This window comes from Perissodus microlepis, chromosome 4 (assembly GCF_051167445.1).
Source record: "Perissodus microlepis isolate ML-2025 ecotype Zambia chromosome 4, ASM5116744v1, whole genome shotgun sequence".
Taxonomy (NCBI): domain Eukaryota; kingdom Metazoa; phylum Chordata; class Actinopteri; order Cichliformes; family Cichlidae; genus Perissodus; species Perissodus microlepis.
This window is the reverse complement of record NC_140464.1, coordinates 22,097,263-22,114,187: the sequence shown is the minus strand read 5'-3', so window position 1 is coordinate 22,114,187 and position 16,925 is coordinate 22,097,263. Positions and strand designations below refer to the sequence as shown.

Sequence of the window (16,925 nt, the reverse complement as noted above, 5' to 3'; positions counted from 1 at the left end):
TACTTGGTTGAGACGTAACATTTTAACAACAAAAGTATAGATACCCCCCCCCCCCCTCCCAAAATGGTTTGTTCCAGTTCGGCTCTCACCTACTCTGGCTCTAGCGCTGTTGCTGCCAGAGCGATGGTGGATGAGACGCAGCGGAGCGGAGGTGTAAGTGCCTGGCTTAAAACGGGACATGTTAGCTGCATTTAACCTTCAGTTACTTTTTATATAGTTAGGTAGGAGTCAGACCATGTTTCTTTTTAGCTGAAAAACATTACACCCAGGTAACCTGCAGTATTGAAAACGTGTTTTGCGACAATGTTAGCTACCCTACAATCCATCCTACTGTGTAGTAAAATCAGCGACATTTGACTGTCCTGTTGTTCCCATTGAAATTTATACAGCCTATTTTAAAATCTAAAACTTAAAATTGTCCGTAGCCTGCTGTTGTTACCACTGTCCTGTTTGAAATGGAATGAGAGAAGCTGGTTATTTTGTCATATGTGCATGTGCCAAGATTAAACCCTGAGCAACATTCAGGTAAAAGTGTAAGAACAAATGATCCGTCAATAAAGAATAATGTTGGATCAGTGTTTCAATATTTATATCTTTTATTAGATGTTCATGTGGTTTGGTTATTTGCCTTTTGGTTGAAAGTACACTGAGAGAGGACTGTTTTTTATTAGTGATCTTAATAATATTTTTTTCATATTAATGTAATTTTTTCATTTAATAGAATACAATCTATTTGTGTATGATTATCAGTCCAAAGAGGGAGAGAGGAAAGAGGGGAACATGAGGAGAAAGTGCAAGGCCAGGAAGAACCAGGTAAGAAAACAGACAGGGAATAGTGACAGCAAAACAGAAACTGCTAAACTGTTTGTGAGAGTTGACCACCAAAAGTATTTGCCAACTTCAAGGTGAGGCGACACAGGTTAAAATGAAAGGAATAAATCTGCAGAGCCATTGTAGTATCTGCAGTAAAGATATTTTCATACATTGTACCATAGGCAAAGTTGCCTCCATTTTTAGAATTTTTTTTATCAATAATTTGTACATTTCAAGGACTCTATTTTTGGAGTCTATTTTCATATATCTGTATTGTATTATACATACAATGTAGCTTGTCATCACCAGTGTGTGAATGTGTGTGTGAATGGGTGGATGACTGGATGTGTAAAACGCTTTGGGGTCCTTAGGGACTAGTAAAGCGCTATACAAATACAGGCCATTTACCATTTACCATACACATTAAAAGTGAATCTCTGTCCAAAAAATGCACTCAGTTTACTTCTTACTCACTATGATCACCATTCATCATTTCCCCCCAGTAAAGTAATTAAGGTTAGGATATGTTGTTTGTTTGTTTTTTAAAATTCCAATCCATTCTTCGTTTGCAGCATTTAAATAACCTTTATCAGATTTGATGGTTTTGTTACAGACTTTAAAAAAAAGTGTTTTGCTTTTCTTTCACAAATGTGGGGATTAAATCGTGTTAAAATGTACAAAACAATGATGTCATGTTTTGTGACAAGGACCCAGGCACAGAGAGACTTGCTGAATTTAAGAATCTTATGATTTAATAAAGAAATTTGCAGACTTGCATAGAGATGGTAAAATTATGATGACTGATAACGGAGATGAAGACAACAGACGATGAGGCCAGGGAGGAACAGGGGTTTAAATGCACCAAGGAGACAGCCAGAGGGAACTCAGGACAACTGGAGACATTTAAGGATGCAGGGACTAACAGAGACAGGGAAGAAGTCTCATCGTGACGAGTAAAGTTTATCTTGCCTGGCTGAGCAGCTCTGGGTGCTCAGCACCCCCAAAGCTCTGATCCTAGAATCGCCCCTGGATAAAACAATGCTTTGTAGGATCTCCTGTAACTTTCCACTTTACTGTGCTATAGATACAACATGTGGGTTTGGCTACAGAGCTTTATGCATCAGTTTCTCATACAGTCACTGACCACTTTATTAAGTGCTAGTAGGGAGACCGGGGATAGTTGTAACGTGGGTCAGTTGTAACACTTCCAATTTCTGCAATCAGGGCAAAGTTTCAAATGATGTGATAACGCCACACATGCCCAATTCAGTTCTTCTATCACATGTAAAAAATTTGCACATTTTGGCAAACACAGACAATTTAAGAAGAAAAAAATAATTTGTATGCCAAAAAGTACGTTTTTTTGTTTTTTCATTATTTAAACTTCTAATAGCATTATCTGCTTTGCAGTTTAACTTATCAAACTTAAATTATGTTATTTGTACGTCTATGGGGATATATTCTGTGTAGGTCTTTAGTGCTAATGTTTTAGCCGTTGGCTGTAATGTTAGCTAGTTCATGGCTACAGGAGTCTGGGTCAGTTGTAACAGCAACAGTCTCGGTTAGTTGTAACAATAATGCAAATGCAAATTCTATCCATATTAAGTTTTGGCAATATGTAAAAATTTTCCAACCGACATTCGTCCGTCCAAAAAATGATGATAGGCGATATATTCGCTCCCGTGACCTTTTGATGGGTGAAGCAATGTAAGGGAAATTATGTCCTTTCTGTTTTTCTAATTTAAGCTTGAGTTGAATGTCTTTCACTCTAGATTTTAGATGACCTATCTTTTTTACTTCATTGCCAGCCTTTTCGATAATCTGGTTCACTGGTCCAATGAGCTCCTCTCTTTGTTTGAATAAAGCGTCTTCGAAAGACTTTACCATACCATTGTACTTCTTTTGAAACGATTCCAGCTCCCGTTTTTTTATCTAGTAAAGCTGTCTCTAGACACTAGTGATGGGATTTCCGGCTCTTTTTAGAGAACCGTCTCTTTCGGCTCGGCTCACTAAAAAGAGCCGTCTCTTTCGGCTCCCAACTGGCTCTTCAGGTTGTTTTGTTGCTTTAATTAATTTATTATTAACAACAATATAAAATTATGGACAAAAGGAATTACTAATCTAAAAATAAAACCTGTGGTTTTATTTATATATAAATATATACGGTGGCCCCTAGAGACAAAGCACGTACAAACTCCAAAGCACATACAAACTGTATCCCAATTCAGGGTCTGCAGCCTTAAAGGCTGCATTTTAAGGCCGATTACGGTTACGATTATTTATTTCGGTGTTCTTTTTTCCCCTGAGATGTCATACACTTTGGATTCTAGCCAATCATTTTACCTTTGCAAGCGTAGTAGGCGGGCCCAGGTACGTACTTTCTTTTAGAGCAGAGCTACAGATTAAAAATGCCCAAGGCGAAGCGGTCAAAAGTCCGGCTGTACTTCACAGCAAAAGATGCAAACTCAGCAGCCCGCAACAAGTGCTTTAAGATGATACTGTGCAAATGAGGTAACACCTCGAATCTGATGAAATGCCTGGCGACGAATAGCGGGGGGTTTTTAAGCCGAGAAATGCACCGTATTTGATAGCTTGCTGCAAGACCAAGCACATCTTCTGCGGGTGTGGTGCCTGTTATTGGAACCGGAGTTAGCAACATCCCCCAAGAACCCGAAGAGGAGAGTCAGTGTAGCAGAAATGATGACGGATGATGATGGCAGCAGCAGCTGTTCTTCTCTGGGTGAGTCGCTTAATGAAACTGAAAGGATCCGATGTCTTCATGAATGAACATCTGATAAAAAGAAATGTGGACATTGCCAGGAAAGCACGTTACTTGAAGAAACAGGGAAAAATTCAAAATACATGGACCACCAATTGCAAAGTATTCATTAAACTCAATGGAACACCGGAACAAGCCAAAGTGTTGGTCATCAGAAATATGGAGGAGCTGGACAAATACTGAGGTTCAACTTACTCTGGAGGTATGAATACACATGTGACGTGACACACAACACAACACATGGCACAGTCCAAAAGAACTTCATCTGCATCCGGCAACAATATCAATATAACTCATTGGAATTCTCTTTATGATAATCTGGAACTGAGAACATTTCGATACACAGACCATAATGTTCTAGACTTAGAAAAGGATATAGACCCGGAAAATAATTTCTTCTACAACATCAGCAGTAACTGCTGCTACTTCACTGATGAACAGTTTAAGCACACCATCAACACGGAAAATAAATTATCAATAATCCATTTTAATAGCAGAAGTCTGTATGCCAACTTCAGCAATATAAAGGAATATCTAAATGAGTTGACAAATCCATTTGGAATTATTGCCATTTCTGAAACATGGATCAATGCGGAGAAAGGACTGGACTTTGGACTGGAGGGATATGAAGTGAATTTTGTAAATAGAAGGAACAAGAGTGGAGGGGGAGTAGCTGTGTATGTGGATAAAAACCTAAATTACAAGGTGGTAGAAAGTATGACAACTGTAATTGATAATTTATTAGAATGTATAACAATTGAAATTTATAAGGAAAAAGAGAAAAATGTAATAATTAGCTGTATATATAGAACACCTGGCTCTAGTATTCAAGTATTTAATGACTTCATAGAGGAAATATTCTCTAAAACAAATCAAAAAGTTATGTTTATCTGTGGTGATTTTAATATTGACCTGTTGAATCCAAAAAAGCATAAAATGACCGACGAATTCCTAAACACTTTGTACAGTTTGAGTTTACATCCTAAAATAACCAGAATTACACCACATTGTGCCACCTTACTTGACAATATTTTCACTAACAATATGGAAAACAACATTGTGAGTGGAATATTAATTAATGACATCAGTGGTCACCTACCAGTTTTTGCAGTTTATGACACTAATTATAAGAAAAATCAGCATGAAGAACAACTGAGATACAGACGTGTAAGGACAGAAGAAACTATGAATGCACTTAAGAACGATCTATTAAATCAGGACTGGGACAATGTGTACAAAGAAACTGATATTGATATTGCATATGGCATATTTTTAAGAATATTCATGGAATTGTACGATAAAAACTGTCCAACAATAAAATACAACAGAAAGCACAAATATTCAGATAGACCATGGATCACTAAGGGTTTACAAAATGCATGTAAAAAGAAAAATACACTCTATAGGGAATTCCTAAAACAAAGAACAAAAGATGCTGAAAATAAATAAAAATACAAAAATAAGTTGACCAATATTGTATGTGTATGTAGAAAGGAGTATTATAGTAAAATATTGAACAACAATAAACATAATATGAAGGGAATATGGGATGTTTTAAACGGTATCATTAAAAATAATTCTGGACAACAAAGTTATCCTCAATACTTTATAGACAATGGCAATATTATGGAAAACACTGCTGATAAGGTCAACAGCTTTAATCATTATTTTGTAAATATTGGACCAAAACTGGCAGAACAAATTCCTGAGTCACTGCCATCAGTAGACTGTAGTGAAAATCTGATTGATAGGAACCCTAACTCAATGTTCCTCACATCAGTGGAGGAAAAAGAAATAATTGACATTGTACACATGTGTAAATATAAAACATCTACTGATTGTAATGATATTGACATGAAAATCATCAAGAAGGTCATTGAAGGAATTGTAGGACCTCTAACATATATTTGCAACTTATCATTTCAGACGGGAAAAGTGCCAAACAAAATGAAAATAGCTAAAGTTGTGCCGCTGTATAAAACTGGGGATAGACGCCACTTCACAAATTACAGGCCTGTTTCTTTACTACCACAATTCTCCAAAATCCTAGAAAACCTTTTTAATAAACGATTAGACAAATTCTTAGATAAATATAAATTACTCTCTGACAGTCAATATGGATTCAGATCAAAAAGATCAACATCTCTGGCATTAATCGAATCAATTGAGGAGATTACGAATGCTATAGAACAGAAACAGTATGCAGCTGGAGTATTTCTGGATCTCAAGAAAGCATTCGACACAATCAATCATGACATATTAATTAATAAACTGGAACGGTAAGGGATCAGAGGGGTTGTACTGCAATGGGTGAAAAATTATTTAAGTGACAGGAAACAAATTGGGAAGCTGGGTGTCCATTCCTCATCATGCTTGGACATTGCTTGTGGTGTTCCACAAGGCTCTGTACTGGGTCCAAAATTATTTATTATTTATATAAATGATATTTGTAAGGCATCTGATATATTAAAATTAGTATTATTTGCAGATGACACAAATATTTTTTGTTCTGGGGGGAATCTAAAGGAGCTGCTGGATACAATTACTTCAGAAATGTGCAAAATTAAAAAATGGTTTAACAGGAACAAACTATCGCTAAATCTAAGTAAAACTAAAATAATCTTATTTGGGAATTCCCTTAGAAATGCACAAGTGCAGATTCATATAGATGGTGTAGAAATTGAAAGAGTACTTGAACATAAGTTTCTTGGTGTGATTATAGATGATAAATTAAACTGGAAGTCTCATATAAATCATATACATAACAAAATTTCAAGAAGTGTCTCAATCTTGAGTAAAGTAAAACACATTCTGGACCACAAATCACTCCACATTCTCTATTGTTCCCTGATTGCACCGTATTTGAATTACTGTGCAGAGGTTTGGGGCAATACTTACAAATGTTCGCTATTATCAATCTTTATATTACAAAAAAGGGCCATAAGGATAATCCATAAAACTGGTTACAGAGATCATACAAATCCACTATTCTTAAAATCAAAAATTCTAAAATTCACAGATCTGGTTCATTTTCTCACTGCACAAATTATATATAAAGCAATAAATAACCTGCTTCCTGACAATATTCTAAAAATGTTTTCTAAAAGGGAACGGGGATACAATTTGAGGGGGGAATTAAATTTAAAACATCCTCGTATCCGTACAACATTAAAAAGTTTTTGCATCTCTGTGTGTGGAGTGAAGCTGTGGAACAGACTAAGTAAAGATATGAAGCAATGTCCGAGCATGGCGCAGTTTAAAAAGCGGTTTAAGGATATGGTTTTTACAGGGTACAGGGAAGAGGTAGAGATTTGATAAGGTGTTCTTGTCTAATATTTTCATGTGTGTAGATTGTGTATCCTTTGAGGTGTTAATGGGGTTATTGAAAATGTGTATATGTGCGTATGTGTATATACGTATGTATGGATAGATAGAAACATATATGTATATATATATATATATAAAAAAAAGAATAATTAAAAAAAAATACACATGACATATAATGTAATTGCAAGGAGGTATTTCTGTATTTCTGTAGTCTATTGATTACTAGATAGTGGAAAAGGGGTGGGATTAAATAAGCTTATGCTTCTTCCTGCTCCTTTTTGAACATGAAAGTTATTTGGAGTTGTGGTTGCTCGTTTTCCTTTTGTTTTGCTTTGTTCATTTGTCTCTTTTAATTCTATGTTGTTGTACTTTTTCACCATGTTCAAAATAAAGATTCAATCAATCAATCAATCAATGTTGTTCGTGTGTAATTTACGTTGAGTAGGCTCACCACGTGATTAAATTAATGCATGTAAGGTGAACTAGTAAACACCATCGTAGTTACATGCGGCTGTCTTCTTGTTTGATGGCAGATACTCCCTTCACCCTGGCCAAAAAGGCTAAAATGACCAAAGGAAAAGTGGGAAACAGCTAAACATGAGAGGTTTTTGGACAAAGTTTGTGTTTTTTCCATTGTTTAAACACTACTTCCAGCCAAGAATGATACCATATATGCCCTATAGCTGCAGAAAAGGCTAACATTGTTATCTTTTTACAAAAAAACAGCTAAAAATGAGAGGTTTTAGGACAAGTTTGTGTTTTCCATTCTTTAAGCACCGTTTAAGCACCGGCACCGTTTCAAAAGTACCGGTTTGGTACTGGTATCGGATAAAACTTAAAACAATACCCATCCCAAGTCATGAGTGATATCAAGTCATTTTTGAAACAGAAAGAAGATTCGTGTTACAAGGTTGAAGCTGCAATCAGTTTTTCTGACTTTATACATTGTTTATTGATTCAGGTAAAACGTGTCCTTTTTTAGAGAGATCTGACCAAGAGAGCAGGAGACATGGTAGAAAATAAATAATAATAGAATTTTTTAAAAGGATTGACTATAATGTAGAACACAAGAGTAGGTAAAATCACACAGTTATAAATTGCAAAACAGTTAATTTCTTTATTTTATCTGTACTTACTTATTGGTGACTACAGTTCTGCTCCACCCCAGCAACCACATCCTAGTTTTAACAGGTAACAAAGCCGTTTCTACTGCGTTTATACAGTAGAATGACTGTGTCGATTGCTTTGAAGTGTCTTTGGTCTGGTTTTCAGCTGCTCTGTGTCAACACTAAAAAGAAAAGATTGTATGTCTGTCCTAATTAAGAAAGGGACTCATGTAAGTGTGTGGGACTAATGTTTTCATTGTTAACTGGTAACTGCGTGATAGTGCATTTCAGGGCATGTTACGAAGTAATGCAAAAATAATAAAACAAGCACAGTAACACTCTGGCAGTATCATACTGCATTATGTTCAAGATGGGCAATGAGTAATGCATTACTTTTTTTGAGTACTCCATCAATGTAGATGTGACATTTCAAGCAATAGAGCAATAGAGCATGCTCATCCTCCGGGGGGGGGGGGGGGGGGGGGGGGGGTTACTTTTGCATTGTAATTTGCAATATAATGAATGAATACATTCAAATAGTCTGAACAAAAGGCTTAACTATATTTACAGTGCTCCACTGTACAGCATGTAAGCTTGTTTTTGCCTTGCCTGAGTGACAAATATGCAAATATGACATTAACCCAGTATGCTTTGTGTATCAGTTTACTGAGCAATGACTCATGAAACTGGAGATGAGCAAATATATTTATTTCTGCACCCTTTTATCGTTCAATGTGTAATTTACTGCCGCTGTGATTTATTCAGAAATTGTGCAATCCCGTTATGCATAATATATGTACAAACCTTCATTTTAACATTACGCATCCAAAATTTTCTGAGTATAATGATAACAGTTTCAAAGTGCATGGGGTGTTCTGTAACTTGCCAGAGCAAAAAAACAAAAACAAACAGAAGCTCGGATAACACAATCACTCCCAGTCTGTTTCCTAATAATCTGATAGAAGTCATTCATGTTTGGCTTTGTCATCCATAGAAACAAGCTGCATTTACCCCTGTCACCTTTCTCTGCCAGTTTGAGAAAATGCCATTTTTTTACCGGTTGACCATAAGACACAGACAAAGGTAACAGGAGGCTATTTCTTATTTCTACGGGGCCATATCAGCCCTGGTGCTCATCATTTACAGCATTTCCTCTTCTCAACGTGCAGCACTCTGTTGCAGCGTGGACAGGTGTGGTAAGCATCCTTGAATCTCTTCATGAAGAACGGAATCAGGCAGCAGCAAAGGACTAACCTGCAACACACACACAGAAGGTTAGAGTTGTGCTATCATACACCAGATGAGATCATTCTTTATTACATTTTTACATTCATATACAGACATGAAAAGAAAGAACGTTACCACTTCATCCTTTGAAGTGTGCTGTATGCAGCGTATTTACAAAAGATAAAATCGATAAAAATCAAGTAACAGAGTTGAACAAAGAAGATCTGTGTTCAAAAGCCTTGGGGCGCTAAAAAGAAGCTAACTGATTAAAACCACTCACCCACAGCAAATGAAGAGTAAACACATGAGCCAGGCGTACGTTCCTGCCTTGTAGGTGACATTGGTCATAACCTGTTGCTGGCAGGAAGCGCAGGTCGTCATGCCGGGCTCAGTCCCCAGTCCCATGTCGTAGCTTACAAACTTTTTTTTGCCTTCTCCAGAGTCCAAACCTTGACCCGCGCCTCCCCCTCCGCCGGTGTACACTGAGAGAGGACAGGAAACACGCAAAAAAATGAACAACAATATGTTTACCTTAAATCTTCTAAAAAGTGTGAGACTCAGGTGTGAGAAGAATACCTGGCGTGACAGATTTCTGTGTCTGCATGGGGGGTGGGGTGAAAGGAGTGTGGGGGTGGTAAACTCTCACACCATCACCTTGACTTTCTACTGGACCATATGAAGAGGAAAAGGGAAAGAATCAAGCTGGTGAGGAGATGACGATAATGATCATGAATATTGACTGAGCATGTGTGAGCTGTGAGCTTACCCGGTATGATGTAGGGAGGGGGTTCCTTTTTTCCGTCTGCGCTCATTTTGCTGCAGAGAAACAAAAAGGACTGTAATGAAGGGTGCGGTCAGGGCCAAATATCTGAGATCTCTCCTGTGATACTGCTTTTCCTTTTTCTTTCCAATGCTCAAGACAAATGCAATGCTGCTTTGTGCCACCAGAGGGAACCAAAGCCTTGGCGATTGAACTGAAACATTGCCGGTTCGGTCACCATGAAAATGTCTCTCATTCCTGTCTGACACATATCTAGCCCTTCATTGTAGGGACCTTTCATGTGAGCAGCTTTTGGGAAACGCCTAGGAGCGTCTGAGTGCCAGTTGGACTGTTTCAGGTGTGGCAGCTCACAAAAACTTCTTTCTGACCTCCTTCTAAAAGAAAATCCTTGGAATCGCATTAGTGCTTTGTTTCCCCATTTCATGTATATATCAGGCTACCAGAGAAATTACAATGTTACTGACTTAAATGCAACATAAACCCAAAGATATTTGTTGAATTAATTAATGTTTCATTTGTTTGTACGGCTGAAATGTTACTCGTAAGGCATTTCGTGTGCACAGCTTTCTATATGTACTTGATAAAAGTATATGTATCATATGTGACAATCTTATATATGTAGTAGCAGTAGGAAATAAATAACAGTGGAATCTGCTGCTTGGAGAATTTGATTGTATACTGTGAGATAATACTGAAATTCAGACTTTAATAAAAAAAAAAAAACAGATGTTGAGACTAACGAAGTCTTTCTAATTATATTATAACAAAACGCTTCCACATGTGAAGCAGGTGCCATCCCCCAAGGTACATGCCAAAAGGTAAAGAAATCCAACGCTGGCTCTGATATTTAAAGTATTAGATTGTATGAGTTACATGGATGCTGTGTGCCAGGTGTAACACAACCTTATTGTGATTATTTATATATTTCATGAGCGTGTAGAGCACATGCTACATAATCATCTCCGATACTGGTATCCAAAAAGTGCTCCTGGTGTCTCCGACCAGTGACCAGTGTGATGATAAGACGAGCCAGAGGAAGTGGAGATAAATGATAAGATAAGCTAAGAGAATGTGAACATAGATTGAGTAAAAGTCAAACTCAGAGCTGAATATCTGCCAAAAAGCATCACTGTCCAATCAGTCGTTCCACAGTTACTACTATATCAATCTAAAGCTCAGAGATGGGATGTGAAAAATCATTTGATGTTACATCATTTAAACATAATCTGTATTCTTATGATAGAAGGCACAAATGTGATGCTGCATGGCTCACAGTATAAAAAATGTCTGTTTGTTTCCGGTGTTATCTGGACACCTCTCCCTCTGGAAGAGCATGCTGTAATTTAAATGTGTCCATATACAGCTGTCAGATGTATTTTATAGATTTGGATGTTTGCCTGTAAAATTGAATCCACTCTACAGAGTCATTCCCAAACTGAACACATTCATTTATTCACTCTATTACATCCTCACTGTGCTTCTGAAGCTCCAGCAGTGTGAGAAAGGCCCTTTGACAGTCAGAAGTCATGTGACTGGTCTGATGGAGGATCACAGTGCTTAAAGTATACTCGCGCGTTCCTCTCTGCGTTCAGCTCATTTCCTTTTGTCTCACTTTTCTCGTTTCTCTCTTTCCACACAGACATGCACAATAACTGGGCGCTACCTTGACCAACCATTCATTCTCTGAATGGTTTTCTCTGTTTCTCTTACACAAACAGTCTTGTTTCCCTCAGTAAATTTGCAGGACACTAGCCTAACCTTAACCAAGACACGTCACCCTAAAATGTATTATTTACATTATTGGGTCTTGCTTAATGTCTCCACCTGCTACACCAGCCTAGGTAAGTCCGATTCAGAACCTGTCACCGGATTCACAAAAGCTGATCGACCGCTTTATCGTTGTGTCACACATAGACATTGAGAACTTGTATACGCCCATATGATGGCGCAGGAATGCGACTGAGCTGCATGCTTCCCTCTGGGTGTGCCAGCCAAAACTGTTACAACACCCTCTGAATTTGGTCGTGAGAGAGCAGGATTTTTATTGTGCGTTTTTTTTGCAGAAATACAGTATGTTTGATGACTGTTAACAAGGAGCAGTAACGTTATCTAATGTGCTGCTTTTTCTCTTGCTGGATCTCTGTGCTCGGAATAGCCGGTGGGACATTAATTGGATAAAGTTGGGCGATCCGTAAAGATCTTCCCAGAAGCTTCCCAGAGTTTTTTCCCTTCACATAAGGACCATTTAGCATGGGATGTACGTATGCTTTTGGGGAAAAAAGGAAATTCGTGGAAATTAAGCAGGTAGGTTTTAGGTAAATATGCAGTGCAGTCTTGGGCTTATGATGAGTTCAGTGAAACTGAATGAGATGTGGAGTAGAACTTTTTGTTACATATGAGTTAACACCCTGCTGCAGGTGTGGCTTCACCGAGACTCCGGTGCCGGTCAAACCTGTGTCTCCGTGTGAGAGAGGGAGGGAACTTTGTTTTTCATTTTTTTTCCATGATGCATTTTCAGTATTCAGCTGATCAGTGGGCAGTTTAAATCTGGAAATTCCCAGATTAAACAATCATCACATTCTCTGACCTTGATTTTCAGTCCAACCTTTGATAATCAGCCAAAACAATCACAGAAATCCCCTAAAAGCAATTTGAAAATGAAATACTTGGATGCAGAACAAATGTATATATTTATTTACAACAACATGAAGGAACTTTTTCACTATGTGCACATGCATGTCCGTTCACTGCATTCAAAATGCAATCTTTCACATTGTTTACATGTCAGCCACAGCAACTGCTGCAAAGACCGTCCTCACGCTCACTCTGGATCAGTTACTTATAATGATTTTTCAAGACCCAGCTAAGACCCAGCTGAATTATGTCAAGAAATCTAAAACGTAACACCTGAAATTTTACCCATAAAGATGATTTGAATCCTACACCAGGCCCCGTCTCTGTCAAATGCATGCAAAGTTATAATCTAATTTAATATCCCTGCAGGTCCAGAATGTAAGTCAGTCAGACAGTAATGTTCATGGTAAATCCTGAATTAAAGCGTTTAGAGTGAACCCTTTTTTGTAACGGTGCAGTGTAACGCACCTTTATAGCTGCATTATGCTGCACAACCTCAGTCTTTAAAGTAACAACATAAAAGTCAAGAAAACGTTGGCAGATTAGCAGAAACATGCGCATAAATAAAAATCAATATTGGCTCCTGTGTATTTCTGTTCCCTTGTGTGATTTATGCAATGTTTTAATTTTAATCATGTGATATTTGATTTCCAATTGGTCTCTTTTGTGCGATATAACTCACTTTAAATTCACTTGTTGTCAGAAAATCCCAAACCTGGCTTTCTTATTCTCATTCTTATTCTTATTGTGTCCTTTTATGTCTTCAGTTTTCAATTCTTTGAATCCTTCCCATTAAAATAACCAAACCCGATTCTCCACTCCGTCAGCCTGAACACAGTTCGTTATTCTCTTCCTATAACACACAAACGTCTGGCAGACTTACCTTGGCTGGGTTGTTGCAGTCAAAATGCAGAGATGAGCTTGTTGCTGATGCAGAGTCCAGACAGATTCTGGTTAAGATCTCCACCTGTCCCTCTACCTGTAGGTGAACCTCTCCCAACACACCCAAAGCTCCACCTCCACCATTTCAACCACGAACACGCTGTGGTGATGAGTCACTCCATGGTTTTGATTGTAGCTTTCAAAGGCTGAACCGGTCGTCATCTTTGAAATGTTCTTTGTTTCTGTGAGATTATTGAGGGTGTGTGTGTGTGTGTGTGTGTTACTTTAGTAAGAATAACCTGTTTCCCTGTAAGGCAGACTGAGCTGTAGAATTGTTTTTGTCCTGGAATTTGATCTGCTGGTCATCAACAAACTCTAAGTGACACATATTACAAGAATTTAGAGAATACTAAAAAACACAGAAAAGTTGAAGATGAGGATCAAAAGAAACCTTGAGAGGTTTAACAGACTTTATTTCATCAATCAATAACACTGAATCGGTTATTATCTGACAGCCAAAAAGACTCAAAGGGGTGGCTGGAGCCCCTTCGCTCTCATAGGGCAAGAGGCAGGGTTCTTATGCTGGACTAACGTTTTAATTCAGCTTTTTATCTCATGTGCCTTTTATCATTCATATTCACACACTGATGGGTGTATAGAAGGCAATTCCAGGCTCTTGTCCAAGGATATTTTAACATACAGACTCACACAGTTTTACACCAGTGACCTCCCCTTGGTACTCACTCTGCATCCAGGAGGATTGTGACCATAAAGAAATCTAACCAGGCCTGAGGCTGTAGTAAGGAGCATTTCTAGGAGTCTTTTGAAAGGACCAGTCAGTAGGCCTAATAGGAAATGAAAAAAATAAAATGCCTGTAAAAGCAGAAGATTTGGTTGATTTGAAGGATTCAAGTGTATGGTAACATGATATCGCAATCTTCACAGGAGAAAGCAACCCAGCAAGTTCCCCCAAATTTCAGACTGTACATTGCTCAGAGAAAAAGCCCTAGAGCTACTTATCAGACATGTTAAAAATGTTCATGACTGTACATTTAGAAAGACTGAAAAAACTGAACAAGTATGACTTGTTTGGAAGCGTTCCCAGAAGAAAGCATCTGCTTTCTAAAAAGAACATGACAAACTATGAGGCACAGTGGTGGAGGTTAAAGATTACAGGACCTGGGCACCTTGCACTCATTGAGTCGACCATAAACTCCTCCGTATGCCAACTTACTGGCTTACGGAGTAAATGGCTGAAAAACAAAAAAGTGTCAAGAAGTTGCAATTACCCGGTCAGCCCAGACCTCAACCCGACTGAAAAGCTGTGGGATAAACTGATAGTGACGTCACAGTAGATCATATAGCGTATAAATGAAGCTTGAGACGGGGAGACACTGGAACAAAGAGGATACAGTCTAGTTACTGTTGCAAATATGTTTAATGGTATTGAGTGGTCACCTCAGACCCTCCTTTTATCCATGCATTTGGGCTGGAGGCCTCAGAGCTCAGTGGTGAAAGTTTTGTAGTGATGTCAGTGTGATTGTGGTCGTTTGCAGAAACATATTAACCCTGTAAAGCCTGAATTTCCTGACAAATTTACACACATCATCTACATATAACTTCACAAATATGATACACTTGGTGTTAAGGAAGACTTTGTCCCAGTAAGGCCTTGTGGAGCTGGTATGTTTGATACTGAAGAGAGTAAAACCTAAAATACTGTATGCAAAGACAGCAAATGTGAAGCCTAAGATAGCTATCTTCGGATAAATGTCATATAAATTTAAATGATCTAAGATTGAGTGTATTAAATTTCAGATTTGTTGGCTTACTAATTTGAGTAGATTCAGGTATTTCAAACAACAAAAAATATTCTTTAAATTAAAAATGAAAAACAAATACACCAGTCTCAAATAAATACATTAAATACAAGGCTACAACTACCTCTGATGAAAAATTGTACTTTACTCTCATTGCTGGATGGATGATCCAGTTACTTTTTTCTCCACCCCAACAATCAAACAATTTCTGGAACTTTCTGGAACCACTTCATTCCAGCTCTGCAGAGAAATGCACTCCAGCTATGAACTTCCTGTTTTTTTCTTTTTAAATGGTACACAACCGATGTGGAGTATTCCCAGAATCATTCCCAGCATTCACCCTGAAAAGCTTTCACATGGCATTTATTCTTTGTGCTATACTGCAGGAGACATATACTGTATGTAAATATGATCTACTTTGATATTATCTTCCAACTCTTCACACATGTGTAGTGTTACAAGTGTTACTCTTTAGATAAAAATGGAATTTTGTTGTTTTTTTTTTTTATATAAAAACCTGAAAAGATTAAAGAAAAACTCAAACCCTTCAGCTCAGCTGCTTGTTGTTTTTAGCAGGCAACATAAGGGGATGAATGATGGGGTGTTGAGAGATTTGCCAATAAAAATAAATAAAAAATTGCCCTCACTTCAGTGACTCACAGCAAATGTAGTCCTTTTTTCTCCCCCTGCGGGCCTTTTGTGTAATGCGGGTGAAAACCTGAGAACTGCCTCTTTTTCTTTTTCTTGTTTTTTTCATGTTGGCGTCATTTCAGCTTACAAGATGTTCTTAAGGATTCGATTTTTTTTCCAAAGCACCTTAGAGCAGTTTAACCACATTTTTATCTTCGTCACTGGGTTGCAGAGTCGACCTGGGGGTTCAGTGACATGCCTGAGTGCACCTTACATGTCTGTGGTGTGAGATTTACAGCTTGTTTCCCAACACAGAAACCCATTTCGACAGGGTCGACCCCGCTGACCTTTCATCGCTGTAGACTAATGAAGCACATATTCTAAATGTTACAAGTAGGTCAAGGAAATTTTAATGAAACAGGCTGAAAATATAGAAAATGTAAAGGTAGAACATGGTGAAATGTTTCCGTTTTGAAGCATGGGAAGATGAATTATAAGGGGAATACTGATAACACCTGGGATTGAGAGGAATCTGAGGAAAATCTGCACTATAAAGAAAATCCTGGGTTGCAATGCAATATCAGAGTTTTCATTAAAACTATTACATATATTTATTTGGGTTTGTTTATCCCATCCTCACCCCAAAACAGTCGTTTGGAACGTCAGTCGTACAGGTATGGGTGAGAGTGCTGGGTGTGTCTGAATTATGACAAGTGGGTGAGGTAACTGTACGAGTGTGTGTGTATGTTTCGATGGGCCAGATGAGCAACATTCCAGCGATTGACCAATCCCCAAAGAGTGTGGCATTCCTTAGAAAGAATGGGTTTCCAACATAATTTGTGTTTGTGTTTATTGCCCTGTTTTATATAAACTGAGAGCAGGAAATGCCCGGGCAGGGGTTCATCCAATTGGATCCTTTCTTTTAG

The 16,925-nt window shown here is 38.0% G+C and overlaps 1 protein-coding gene across 2 annotated transcripts; it reads right to left on the bottom strand.

The window, feature by feature from the left end:
- Window positions 1–8,507: 8,507 nt before the first annotated feature.
- Window positions 8,508–13,667, bottom strand: litafd (LITAF domain containing). 2 transcript variants are annotated; one of them, XM_084926469.1, is made up of 5 exons: window positions 13,551–13,667; window positions 10,019–10,068; window positions 9,829–9,918; window positions 9,533–9,734; window positions 8,508–9,279 (listed from the first exon to the last, which is right to left on the bottom strand). In XM_084926469.1, the coding sequence occupies exons 2-5, from the start codon at window positions 10,062–10,064 to the stop codon at window positions 9,162–9,164; spliced, it is 456 nt and encodes a 151-aa protein (XP_084782595.1). In that variant the 5' UTR covers window positions 10,065–10,068; window positions 13,551–13,667; the 3' UTR covers window positions 8,508–9,161. The 2 variants fall into 2 exon arrangements, with proteins under 2 accessions (XP_084782595.1, XP_084782596.1); XM_084926470.1 differs by having other exon boundaries at window positions 9,829–9,915.
- Between the last annotated feature and the right edge of the window lie 3,258 nt (window positions 13,668–16,925).